Consider the following 13,387-nt stretch of genomic DNA (forward strand, 5'->3'; position numbering starts at 1 on the left):
GAGTTGTCATCTTTTGATGCATTGCCTGCCACCCTGCATGCAAACCAGACATCATCGGACCACCCCCCCCCCCCCTGCACCTCCTTCCTCTCTCCGGTGGGTCCCCAAAGACTTGTCGCTGGTGATTGATCAGTTGCTGCCGTGGCCTCACTGGAGACATGCAGGGAAAAGTCTGCCCACCCTGCCAGTCGAGCCTAATAAAAAAGACAGCGGCATGCTGATCCGACGTGAGCGGTAAGATAGGAAGAACTAAAAGAGGAGGACGAGTGCACACAGTTGATCTATGGTCGCTGAAGTCAGGCTCCTGGGAGCAAAAGCTTCTAATGGCTTTATAGATAAAGTGTAGCCCTGTTTGTATTAACTTTGTCCCTCTGAGCGGCACAACAAGATCTTATAAAAAGTAGTTTGTCAGGTCATGGGACATTAGTTGTAAAAAGGCTATTAATGAGAATCAAGTTCAGTCAACACTGTTCTTTGTAAAGTTTCTGTTTGGTCGTGGTACTCTGGCTTCCTCCCACAGTCCAAACACATGCAGCACTTAAAGGAAAAGCAGTAGATGAAGGTATAGATATGTTCTATGTAATCTCCAGGAGAATCATATTTATAAAACCTCATTATTATTAACCTCATGAGTTTACCATTACGTGTTCTTCCTCTGGCATTTCTGCAAAGCTTTTTTGTAATATTACACTTGCTGACATGTAAGTGTTATGATGGCTTAACATGGATTAATAACACTGATTGTTTTTTACTGGTTTATGCAACTTCTGTTGTTTTGTAGCTGTTGGGTCGCTCCACTGCAGATCTCATTATATTAAGAGTAATCCACACCACTACCAGGGTTGAAAGTCAGATACCTATCTTGGGTAATCCCAACATGGCCGTCACCACTGAGACCTCTGTGAGATTAACGGCTCACCAGCTCTTTTTTTCTGTCATCTGCCTTTTTTACTTTCATCACTTTATCATATTTCCACAATGCAGGATACCTGTAAACACCATAGCTGATTAAAAATGATTGTTGATACATTTTATCATCTGAAGGATTATATTTGTGTGGGCTCTTGGCAGCCCACCTATTTTCATTATGATTTTGAACTCACTGGGTGATTTTGCAGCCTCCTCTGGGTTTACATCTAACATTGATTTATAATGATGGAGTATATAAATGCAGTATTTCGTATATACAGCAGCTGCATTAACAAGTGTAGGGTCTTTATTCCTTTATGCTACAGAACCACAGAGGGAGGAATACTTTAAAAAGTCCATATGCACGCACTCGTGAAAGTGGGAAATTCCCTGGATATGATTTAAATTGTTGCTCTAATATTCAATACAAGAAAATCTCTAAAGAAGTGTTATATTCAACATTTACAGAGGGGGGGAATTTGCTTCATGATATTAATGATAAAGGTTAAATAAACCCTGTTTAAAAAATCACAACATTATTCTGTCTGACTTCCTCTCCACCCAACACACTGTGGCAATATCACAGAGACAGTCACCCAACTGTCTCCTGTGAATTAACTAGTGTTGAGGATAATCATTTTTAAATAAGTGAATCTATCTTAACAATAATTGCACTATTTTCTCCAAAAACTCATGGGTTAATATAATGCAGAAAATAATAAAACCCTAAAGAACCTTGAATAAATCCTTTTTATTTGTTTTGCACGCCATGACCGAGGAGCTCCTTATTTCTCTGTCAAGTCCAATCTTAGTGGCATCTGCAACATTTTGCAATATTGTCACCATACAACACTTAAGCCAGCGCACAATACCTTCATAAATCCTCTTATGTCGACATCAAATGGAAAAAGAGTACTCTCTCACAGTCTCTCTCTCCGTCTTTCTCGTTCCTCAGTAAATGCCAGATCCAAACACTTTAATATAATTTTATTTGCTGTATATGCTACAAGATGTTCGAGTATAGATTCTTTTAAGTGCAACTTTTGCTCATCATCGGCCAGACTACTTAAATTCTGCCTGATACATAGGAAAAGGGACTTTTATGATTTCAGAGCTGAGCTGGTCTTTCTTGAAACAATATTACAGATATTACTTCTCAAGAAACCTCTGATTATTCTCTATGGGGTGAAGTGACTCTCATTTTTTTGTCTTATTGCACTCATAATCTCACTGTGTGTCGTATATATATTGTCTTCTTACCTTTTCTTTTCTTTTCTTGCACTTTTGCCTCATATTGTCTTACAGACGTGTCTGCCTTCTCTACACTCGTCCTCTTATTCGTTTTCTTCTTCTCCCTCACTGTGTTATCTGTCCCGGCTCCATTTCCTTGCTCCCTGATACTCCCTGACTCAGTAGCTTTCATTTTCATGATAATCCAGCGACACCACTGGACTGCGAAATCGCTTTTACTGTCCCCCCCTCTCTCTCCCCCTTTCTTTCTTTCTTTCTTTCTTTCTCTCTCTGTCTCTCTCTATCTCCCTCTCTCTCTCTCTCTCTCTCTCTCTCTCTCTCTCTCTGCTTCCCCCCCCCCCCCCCCTACTGGTTTATCTTTTTTCCTCCTGGCTTTATTTTGCTCTTTGTAATTAAATGTCATTTTCAGTTCTCCATTTTTTTCTCTTTTTTTTAGAGGAAGGCAGAAAAGTTTTTTTTCCTGAAGACATAGAGGAGTCACTGCTGGTAAAAATGTCTGAGCCACACTAGCATCTAAATCTGTTCACTACAGCTCTCTTTCTTATTTGCCTCACAGATTAGTGCCTTTATTACAGTAGAAATACACACTTTGTACACTTACACAAAATATCCTTTAACCAAACAGAAAAAGATTCTCTCACATCCAATGTGTCTGTTGACAGCTCTGTCCAAACACATCAAATCCACCGGTTTTCATTGCTCATTCTGCTCCAGGGTCACAGTGGCAGGATGCTAAGAAAAGAAGCCCAGATGTTTTTCAGCCCACGTCCTTTCCAGCTGTGTTCATAAATCAGGTGGGACTTGTAATCCCTGGGATCCGACCTATAGGTCTGCCCGGAGGTGCCACAGGGAGGCGTATGTGATCCTACAACAACTGCAAACGCCCAAAGCACATCAACTAGATCCTTTCAGTGACGGCAATAGCGCCTGTACTCAAAACTCATTCTTACTCTGAAGTGCACAACTCAACAAAAAAATGGGAAAACACTCCAATAAAAATATATAATGGGAAGTCACGAAACAAAACAGCAAATAAGAAAACTTGATTGTGTGATTTACTGTCTTGTTTTCCCATTTGTGATTTGAAGTGTCCATCATCAGCATCAGCAGGAATACAACAGTTTCACATCACGTTGGTATTAGTGAGGATGTTTGTGGGTGACAATCACTTTATTGGGCATCTGCTCTGGGGATGACAAATCCACATTTAATACAGTTTGTGTTCAGCATTTGCCCCATGTTACCTTACAGTAAGGTACCCAGTGAACTCGGCTGATTTTGGATACTAGTGCAGTGGCCTTCCTAAACCTGTGTGTTGGGATTGGGCTGTTGGTCTGTTTGGTAGTGATGCTGGTTGCAGCAGTGACCTGCAGCAATTGAGCCGAGCTGAGTAAAGACCGACTGCTGGACCCTGAAGCCACAACGCTGCACATAGAGCTGTTCACCTGTTAAGTCAAAGTCCTGCGAAGCTCGGCTCAGTGTGAACAACCCTGAACTGGAGAATATTGTTATTGCAGATTCCATGAACCCAGTTATAACTCACAATCATCAAATAGATTGAGGAGTCCCAGTTGCTGCTGCTAGAGATGACTGGTCACCTATGTAATTAAAGTTTATGACACTACACTTCCTTGTCCCCTTAACAATACACATTCCAAGTGTGAAGCCAGTAAGCCACAGACAGACAGACTTCTGGAATTGATCTGTTCTCTGTATCAGAAGACACCTTGAGTTGAAGTATCTGAATCAGAAAAATGTTGTATCTCTTGTCATCAGTCTCAGTACTATATCTAGTGAGGGCTGCTTGCCGTTCGTCTTATCCAGATTTTCTGTATCTTTTCATTTTAGTATTTCTCTCTCAACCTGCTGCTTTTACCTGCCTGGAACCTGCCTCCATGATAGGATGACCTGTTGTTAGAGTCCAGCTGCCTGCTCAATCTGATTGCTCCTTGCTGATCTCCACGTGCAGAACCTTCTTAAAGCTACCTGCTCTGTGTGTTGTGTCTGCACTTTGTCTATCTCAACTTTTACAACCGACTTTTTACACAATTAAATTCTCCTTTTATTCAGAGCCTATGGAGCTGAACAACCAGGTGAGGGTAGACGTGTAGTTCACCTGACGAACTGAGAGTTTCACCCTCAGGCCCTGCTCCTCTACAACCCCCTCAGTCAACCTCTTGCTCTCCGAGGTTCCTGTCGTTCTCCAAACCTGACAGAGCTTCATTGTTTTCAAGCTGCAAACTGCTGTGACCCTCATCACATCCATGTCACACCAAAGCTGCTTTCAGACATACACTGGACTCTTATTTTCTCCGGATGAGGTGCATGTGTGAACATGTCTGTAGAAATCCAGGAACAATTTGAAATCGCTTGCATCACATCTGCAAGAAAAAATGTATGTTGCATGTTTTTCCAAAGATTTGGAAAATAATAAGCACATAATCGTTCATGGCATAAAAAAACAACCTTCATGGCCATTTAAACAACAACGCCCACATTGCACGTCATAACCTTGTGCTGGAAAAATGTGCAGCCTCTGCATCAAAACTGGCAAAATAAAGAGGTGGAAGACATCAGCACATTCACCCGGGTGTCACGTCATTTGACTATGGTGGTGATTGCTTCCATTCTCATCGTTAACAAAAGCCAGATGTTAGTGGTATAATAATGTGAATTCAACTGCACAACATCTCACCCTGTGAGTCCTCACAAATCCTTCCCTCTCATCCTTCCTTAGGAAACGGGTTAGCCTCACTACTTCTAATCAAAACAAGCTCTAAAGCAGCAGAAAGAGAAAGTCAAAGAAGAAAAAAACCTCTGTTGCCGGCGTCGAAGCCGGTGGTTTTTGTAGTGCGGCGGGAGTGGAACTGTACATTTGACTCTTCTCTGTGACAGCAGATCAATGCAGCCTGCAGCGCAGATAGAAATGAATTGATTGTCACCAATAAAATTCCAATTAAACAAAGGAACAAGCCTGGGAGAGGGCTCCACAAGCGTCTCTCATCTTCTCATCAGTTCTCCAGGGGAGGGAAAAGGAGGGGGGGAGGGGGGTGGCAGGAGTGGGCCGGAGCACAAGGTCCATTCCCTCTGAACACTCACGCTATCAAGGAGGTGTGGAAGTTATGGATGAATATGAGAGTGAGTGAACTGCAGACGGAGGGCTGGACACCCGATAGACAGAGTGTGGAAGACAGAGAGCAGATGCCTAGGGGCTGCCATGATCCAAAGCTTCCTTAATGATGAAAAGAGATCTTAATTGTGGTGGCATGTGATATATATCAGGTTTCAGCAGTCAATGCTGCAGCTCATCTGACCTTCTCTCACTTAATAAGTTAGTGTGAAGCCCCCTCACTGCACAGGCTCACTCCCTCTCTGAAGTCTTTTCCGTCCGCCTGCATGTGCGTCTCGTCGTTTTTATTTCTGTCACTTCTCTCTTTCACTGAACAATCCCTGCATTTCATACTTGCATGTACTTCCAGGTATATAGTTATAGGGCCTTCCATCTAAGGATGCTTTTTGCTCATATAAACCTCAAAATGAAGTTAAAGATGATTAATGTTCCCCGTTCCTGGAAAATGTACAAGATCTCCTTACTCTCTCCTCTCCTCGTCTCACTTCTCCACTAATAACATTTTCTTCACTATCTCCCTCTATCTCCCAAGCTCTGTAATCTGATTGTTCTTTCTGTGATTGTGCTGTTATTGAATTGTCTGTATCATACATATGTATTAGTCCACCACAATACTTATTCCATCTCCCTCTATAATTTCCTCCTCTTTAAACAGGAATCTCATACCTAAAGGGAGGAAACATTAATGCTGTGTTGACACGTGTAAAACTCTGCTGTGGGGAACGTGGTCGGGATGGGAGCCCAAACTGGCCACAAGTGAAAACTCAAACTGGGCCCTCAAGTCAGGTTTCTATTGACATTTACTGCTAGGTCATTTCTAGTGAGATGAACGGGTTGGAAAATACGTATTCAAGTTTGTTTTCTGTGTTAGAGGAAAATAATTAAAAAAGCTGGTGCAGATTTAATGTAAAAGTAAACTGTGGAAAGGTAAAGGTGTCTAACCTCAGTGGAACATGAAAAATGACATGTTTGCAAGTAATTCTTTTTACCAGTGATTTACCACAAAGCTAATTTCACTTTGTGATATTCACAGTCAGATTTTTAGCCATACTGCATTCTGGTTTTAGCCCGGGAAAGGTCGTTGGTTGGTCCATGATGGATTGCACTCAATTTTATAAAGACGTTCATGGTCCCTCTGGGATGAACCCTAATGACTTTTCTTTTGAGCCGTCAGTATTTTTATCTCAACTAACTTCTCCGTCAACTAAATCCCTGGTACAATTTTCTGTACAGATATACAGGTATTTTGCAAGTTTTTGTTATTGCGTTGAAATTTTGGCATGAACACTCTTTCTTGACTTTTGAAATAGCAACGTGATAAACTTTATGTTTGGTTTGTGAGAAATCTTCACAAAACTAATGATATAGATAGATGGATAGATAGATAGAAAGATAGATAGATAGATAGATAGATAGATAGATAGATAACTTTATTCATCCCCGAAGGGAAATTAAGTCGTCATAGCAGCCGGTATATTACAATACAATAAAACACAATACAATAGAATAAAATAAAAAATATTGAGGTAGAAAGAATAAAAACAGAAACACAAGATAAATAGGTAGATAATGTGCAGTGGCAAGATGATGGTAATAGTACTGATGATATGATGTTAATGTTATTGTTAGACAGTATATAAAAATAGTACAGTATATATAGTATATAATGTAACATAATATATATTTATATATGATAGTAATAATTATACTAATATAATAGCAGTATATAGTTATAATGGCAGCAACAGTATATATAACAAATATTTATTCATGGCTCACTGTCGCATGACATCTCGTTTTGCATGTTATAGTTCAGAGCGTCTGTAATTGACTCTGTGTTTGAATGTGTTATTCATCAACATGTTTGTCTGTGTGAAGGCACCTTTGTTAACTTCATCACCTCCTCGTCACCCAGTAACATCCCTCCGGCTGCTGCTACGAAACTTACTTCTCACTCATTGTAACCGAACTGACTGGAGAATGAGGAGCAGAGAAAAACGGCTGAAGCTGTGTTTTCCAATCCGTCAACCTGACGCCGGTTTGCGGCAGCCTGATATGACCTTATAGCAAACATCCGCTGTTTTGCAAAAAAGTCTATAGCTTATGGATTTCATGTCAAGAGAAAATATCTGATATTTCTTCTAACAAATCCTCACCCTTTAAATGGATTTACTGTCAAGCACCAAAAAAATGTCATATTTATGCTAATAGAAAGTCCATCTATTTATTGGTTTCTTTTGGCATTTTTTTATTACTTTCATGCCACAGAAGAAGAAGCCCTCTCCACACACTCATCTCTTTCCAATCAGTCGATGTTTGGCAAAGGTGCTGACTGTGTACACTTGCCTACCCCCCCTTAGAGAGACCGACCTCAGGCCCCAACATGAAATCATCTTTGAGCTTCATGCAGTTGACCCTGAAGGTTGGGTTGTGGTTCGTGCTGCGATGCTGCTGCTGAAGATGGGATGAGTATTATGATGATGGTGCTGGTTCAAGCTCTGTGCCATCAGCTCGAGAAGTGATTAGGACTGCACCAGCAGAGTGTTAGCCTGACAGATGGCAACACACGGAGCTAGCTGACAGCAGTGCTGACAGCGCATTCACAGGAAGTCCCCATCCTGCATGCTCTCTACACTTTGTTTGTTGCCGTATGTATTCTGATGTTTTTTTTCTCTCCCTGCCTTCCACCGTATATTATTCCAACCTGTCAGAATCAGATCACATCACCGATTCACCCGCTCAAAATTGCAAGACCACTGCACAACCCTCCTGCCACGGCCACAAAGGGAGTCAGTGTCTGGGTAAAAAAAAACCACCCTCAGTGGTTCATTATCCCAGTCACTGGTCATTTATCAACAGCTTTCTTTTTCTTTTCTTTTTTTTTTTCTCGGTAATTCATTTCTTCAGTGGTCAATACATTTTCAGTTATTTTCTCCTCAATCAATCTACTTAGAAGTCAACACGGCTGCCATGTTAATGAATAGCCAACAGAAATAGATATGTTAATTGAATGACTGAATACATTAGGAGCCGTATTGAGCGCTGCACTGTTGCCTCTGCAAATAGCGATGTGGAGTCGTTATTAGGTGCGGTGATTGATGAGCGATGAGGAGAGCTTTGGCACAAACCTGTCTGTTCCACTGCCCTGGATAGGAGTGAATAGAGACAGAAACGGTCCTTGCATGATCAAAAGTCTGATCCTTCTTGTTTTTGAAAGGCTTTTTTCATTTATTTTTTAATATTTTGTTTGGTTTTAAACCACACCTGAAAGCATCCTCAGGGGAAGCACATGTAACCTCTCCCAACAGCTCCCAATACTTCTTCCTGACACCTCATGACAGCTTTGAGCGTGAAGTCTTGCACGTGTGTGAACGTGTGTGTTTGTTTGAATGCGTATGTATGGCAGCATGGCAGTAATGTGATTGATGACACATGAAGGAAAGCAGAGGAAGATCTCCAGTCAATCAGCCGTGTGAATAACCGCCAAGGCTACGGATTAGAGACAGAGAGATGTCAGACTAACAGACAAAGGCTCACATCCACTACCTTACATGCAGAGTGGTTGTTTTGTTCTCTCTGGAGCAACATTGACAACAAAATTAAAGTGTGCTAATAAAAAATAGATGGGTCTGTTTTTTCCGATTCAGGAGATGAATCATTGCAATATCTAAAAAGTTGGTTGATCACTGAGATAAAAAAAAAAGTAAGCCAGGCAAAAAGGTCTGATGCAGAAGGGTCAACAATACAGCATCTAAGATTATAAAATCACGTGTGTGAAATTAAAGGGACATAATGGAAATGTTTACGAATGTTTCGGTTGCCCAGACTTGTATGTAGAGCTAGAGAAACCAGCCACAAACTGGTTGCACTACTTCCACAGTATCCGCATTGGATATTTTGTATTAAATCTACTGTTGTTGGGTGACAGCTATTTTGGTAAGTGATCTTAAGCAAAGTGCTGAAACCTTACAATTGCTCCATTGTTGCTGCTCTGTGGCTGATGCAGGACAGACACTGTTCAAATTGAGACAGCTTTTTACTGGTTACACTCAACACATTTTTGAATTAGGCTGAATTTTCACCAGATTGGCTGTTTTCGAGTCTGAGCAGGATCCAAATGATGTGATCAATAATATGGATTTTGGACACCCAAAAATGGTGGATTTTTGTCAGAAATGCTGGTTGTATTTCTAACAGTTTGAATATCTATTTTTTTCTATACCGACTTGGTCTTAATATTATGCCCCATGTCATGTGATGCGGCTGTAGTCTTGACAGGGCAACTTTAGTTTTTCCATAGAGTTTGATGAGTACACACATTGCACTTTAGATTAATAATAGATCAATATAAATATACACTGTACACGTACCCACATTTACTTTGTGTTTTCATCCCTGAAAAGAGTTGATTTGGAAGTCCTCCAAATGAAACCCCCCAGAATGACACAAAGAAGCGTTTTCTGATCTGATATGTCATATTAATGGGAGGTGTCATGTCAACCATCCTTATACTCAGACTATGGACTGCTTGAAGAATATCTAGAAACATTTTTTATAGCCTTTGTGACATTGTCAATAACGTTTTCTTCTTCTTTTGCTTGTTTTTTTCTTTCTTCAGGTCCAAGGGTTGGAGAAGCAAGTGGACTTCTCAGACAAGGGCCCAGTGGGGTCTGTGATGAAGACTGTTCCATATGGCATGGGTGGAGGTGCAGTTGGAGGAACGACAGGAGGGGTGGTTAAGCCTCCGTACCAAACCCGTGTCTTCTCCACTTCCATCGACCAGACACCCATGAAATCCAAGCCCCCCACTTACGGCTTCTTCAACCCGTACGACCAGAACCGGAACCAGTCCCTGCTCCTCGACCAGACAGGCTACCGCTCCAAACGCAAGCCCTCGCTAAAGATATCCAAGACCAAGAAGATCTTCGGCTGGGGCGACTTCTACTTCAACGTGAAGACCATGAAGTTCAGCTTGTTGGTGACGGGGAAGATCGTGGACCACATCAACGGGACCTTCACCGTCTACTTCCGCCACAACTCTTCCAGCCTGGGGAACGTTTCGGTCAGTATCGTGCCGCCATCCAAAGTGGTGGAGTTCGAGGTCCTCCAGCCTCAGCAGCTGCATCCTCACACCCAGCTTAACGTCCAGCTCCAGGAGACCCGGCAGTCCACCGTCGACCCCAAAGAGACAAAGACCTTTAACTGTCGGGTGGAGTACGAGAAAACCAACAGATCCAAGAAGCCCAAACCCTGCCTGTACGACCCGTCTCAGACCTGTTACACAGAGCACACCCAATCCCACGCTGCCTGGCTCTGTGCCAAACCCTTCAAGGTCATCTGCATTTTCATCTCCTTCTTCAGCATCGACTACAAGCTGGTTCAGAAAGTGTGTCCGGACTACAACTTCCAAAGTGAGCACCCTTACTTAGGATAAGTACGTGAGACTGAACTGAGAGGAGCATAAAGAGACAATGTTAATGTCAAAGATGATGATAAGAATGATTATGATGGATATGATAGTCATATTGATTACAGTGAAGATGCAGGGGACAGTTTTTTTGCCTCTGAACTGCCGTGACTTGTGGATTTAAAAGACGTATAATCAGAGCTATGGATGGTTAGGATATGGATGATTTCTCTGAATTATTTTCCAACTGTATTTGTTAACTTCTGTTTTTATTCGTTTTTTTTCCCTCCCTGTAAATAATGTACTCAAACTCAGCACACTTATTGTTTTTAGATATTTGTTTCTAGGTGTTATTACTTTTTGCAGTTGGAGAACTTCGGGTTGAAAACAGCTGGAATCAGTATTATGCCCTCGGAGTACAGAGTGAGCCTCTGAGGCGGCTGTGTTGTGCCGTCACCGTATGGCAGGCGTTACGTTATGGTAGACTGACTGTTAATCATCCTCTCAGCTCTATGTTTCAAAACCTGGATATAAGAGAGTTATATGTATGAGAAATGCTATGCTGGATATGCATACAATATACTGTATGAAAAAGCACATTAAAATCTCTTAAACTGTCTGTCTCTCCCTGGGTGAGTGTGTTCTGTCTGAGCCAGAAGCAAAAAATTGCAGGACACAAGCTGAGCCGCGTGTTCACATTATCTGAACCCAGCGAGGACACTATTTTAAATTAAGTTACATTTCACTCTGATTAGAAATGCTCTGTGAAGATATGTAATTTTAATTTTCTCAAATATATTGAATTAATTCTCACATGAAAAACCAACTGTGAGACATTCTCAAGACGACCATAATGTGTGTCTCCTTTTTGGGTTGAGTCGGTATCTGCACTAATAGAATCCAAGGGAGGTATCTGATATGGTTTTTAATTACGCACACTCTCTAACTGAAGAAAAAAAAGAAGTGTTATATTGCAAGTTATGTTACTGACAGATTTCTGTCTGTGTGATTATGAAAGCAAATCAAGTAGTGCACACCTGATCAAACATTTTTTCAGGTGTACGTAAGCCTCCAGTTGGTTTCCACACATTTTATAGGCGTCTGTATTTCTGCTGCCACAGATACAGTTAAACCTTAGTTTTCTTTATGCTGAAAATATGAGCGGATGGAAAGACAAAGCCGGACAGTACGGAGCCCCTGAAGGGTCACAGCAAGAATATTTTGGAGGATTACTTTTGCGTTACATGCAAAATGTTATCACATTGTCACTTCATTAAAAGTACACAAGTCTGTCTGTATTCATGTCTAAAGAACAGTATCTGGATCCAAATGAATCTGACAGCATCCAGCAGATCACTGTAATGGGTTCTCTCAGAGAGGCCTCTTGATCTAAGAATTTGTTAATTTCACTGATCACATAACAATGACTGAGTAAAATTCAATAAGCTGATCCATACTGCAGAATTGCATTGGGAGGAGATGAGCAGAAAAGAGTCACATATTAGAGTGTGCATGCATAAGTCGAGTGTATGGGGAACCATCGGGACCACATGGCCGGGTGGGGTACGGACAAAAAGGAAGAAAATTCAGGTTCTGGTTTTGTCTCCTACTTTGGCTGGGTAGATTTTTTTACACTGCACGTCTGTAATTGGGGAAAACAAGCAATAACCATGTGACAGGGGCAAGGTAACAAGGTCAGTGCAGCTTTACATTAACTTCATCAGGATTAGAGTCGGGTCCGGACACAACGAAACAGACCCTGGCCTTGGACGGGTTCAGACAGCATGTGGCTCACCAAGAATACAAGAAAAGAATTGTGATGTAAATCAAAACCAATCCTCAAAATGTCTGGCTGTAGCCGTACAAGGGCTCTGTGGGATAGTTCTACTTAAAAAATATATATACGTTTGATTAATTCAATTAGCTCACCACCTTCTTGTTGATTGAAATAAAGAAACTCGACTTGAAACACCCACCTTCCTTCGGTCCGTATCACACTTACTTTATTTTTCCCCCGGCACAGAGTGCTTGCAACACTTCTGATTCGACATTTATGGTGCTCCGAATTTCATTAGGTAACACACAGTCAATGCTAATTGAATCTTCATCTCACTGAGGCTCAATACCCTATTATGCCCATGATCGATGGCATGGAGCTGGAGGTCCGGGGAGGTCCATGTGTCTTACACAAGTTGGCGAGGACAGTCCGAGCACAGAGATTGATGGGAGTCACTGCAACCCAGATTCTCTTCCCCTCCCCACAGACCTGCTACGATCGTTAGGTGGTGAATCAACAGGCCAGTTGTTGTGGATCCTTGTGTGCGCCTCTGTGTGTGACAAAAGATGTGATCTCATGTCTTTGTATGCATGTGTGGGCCTCACAATCTTTTGTGTACCTATAAATAAACTGAGAAAAAGAAGTATACAATAGCAACAGAATGCTCAGATGTTTACTTAGGATCTCTTGACACTTTGATCATGTGGCACAAATCCTACAGTTTGTGTAGTATAATAAAAGTTGGAAGATCCAAGGCCTAATATGTGACATTTTTTTGCAAAATTGTTGAAACTCCACATTTCAAACTGCAAATTAGTTTACTTCTATGATCATGACTATGCACAATTCAGTGGGATTACAAATGTATCTTGATTGAACCAGTTTCTATTCAGCATCTCAGATGATACAACCA

The 13,387-nt window shown here is 41.4% G+C and overlaps 1 protein-coding gene across 1 annotated transcript in view; it reads left to right on the forward strand.

Moving 5' to 3' along the window:
* Nucleotides 1-11,287, forward strand: part of LOC133973597 (neurexophilin-2) — a 37,770-nt gene extending 26,483 nt beyond the window's left edge. The window contains exon 2 of the mRNA XM_062411556.1: nt 9,909-11,287. Within this exon, the coding sequence (XP_062267540.1) occupies nt 9,909-10,724 (816 nt within the window). The 3' untranslated portion in view covers nt 10,725-11,287. The remainder of the gene's footprint in view (nt 1-9,908) is intronic.
* Nucleotides 11,288-13,387: the final 2,100 nt, after the last annotated feature.

Source organism: Platichthys flesus, chromosome 2 (assembly GCF_949316205.1).
Source record: "Platichthys flesus chromosome 2, fPlaFle2.1, whole genome shotgun sequence".
Taxonomy (NCBI): Eukaryota; Metazoa; Chordata; class Actinopteri; order Pleuronectiformes; family Pleuronectidae; genus Platichthys; species Platichthys flesus.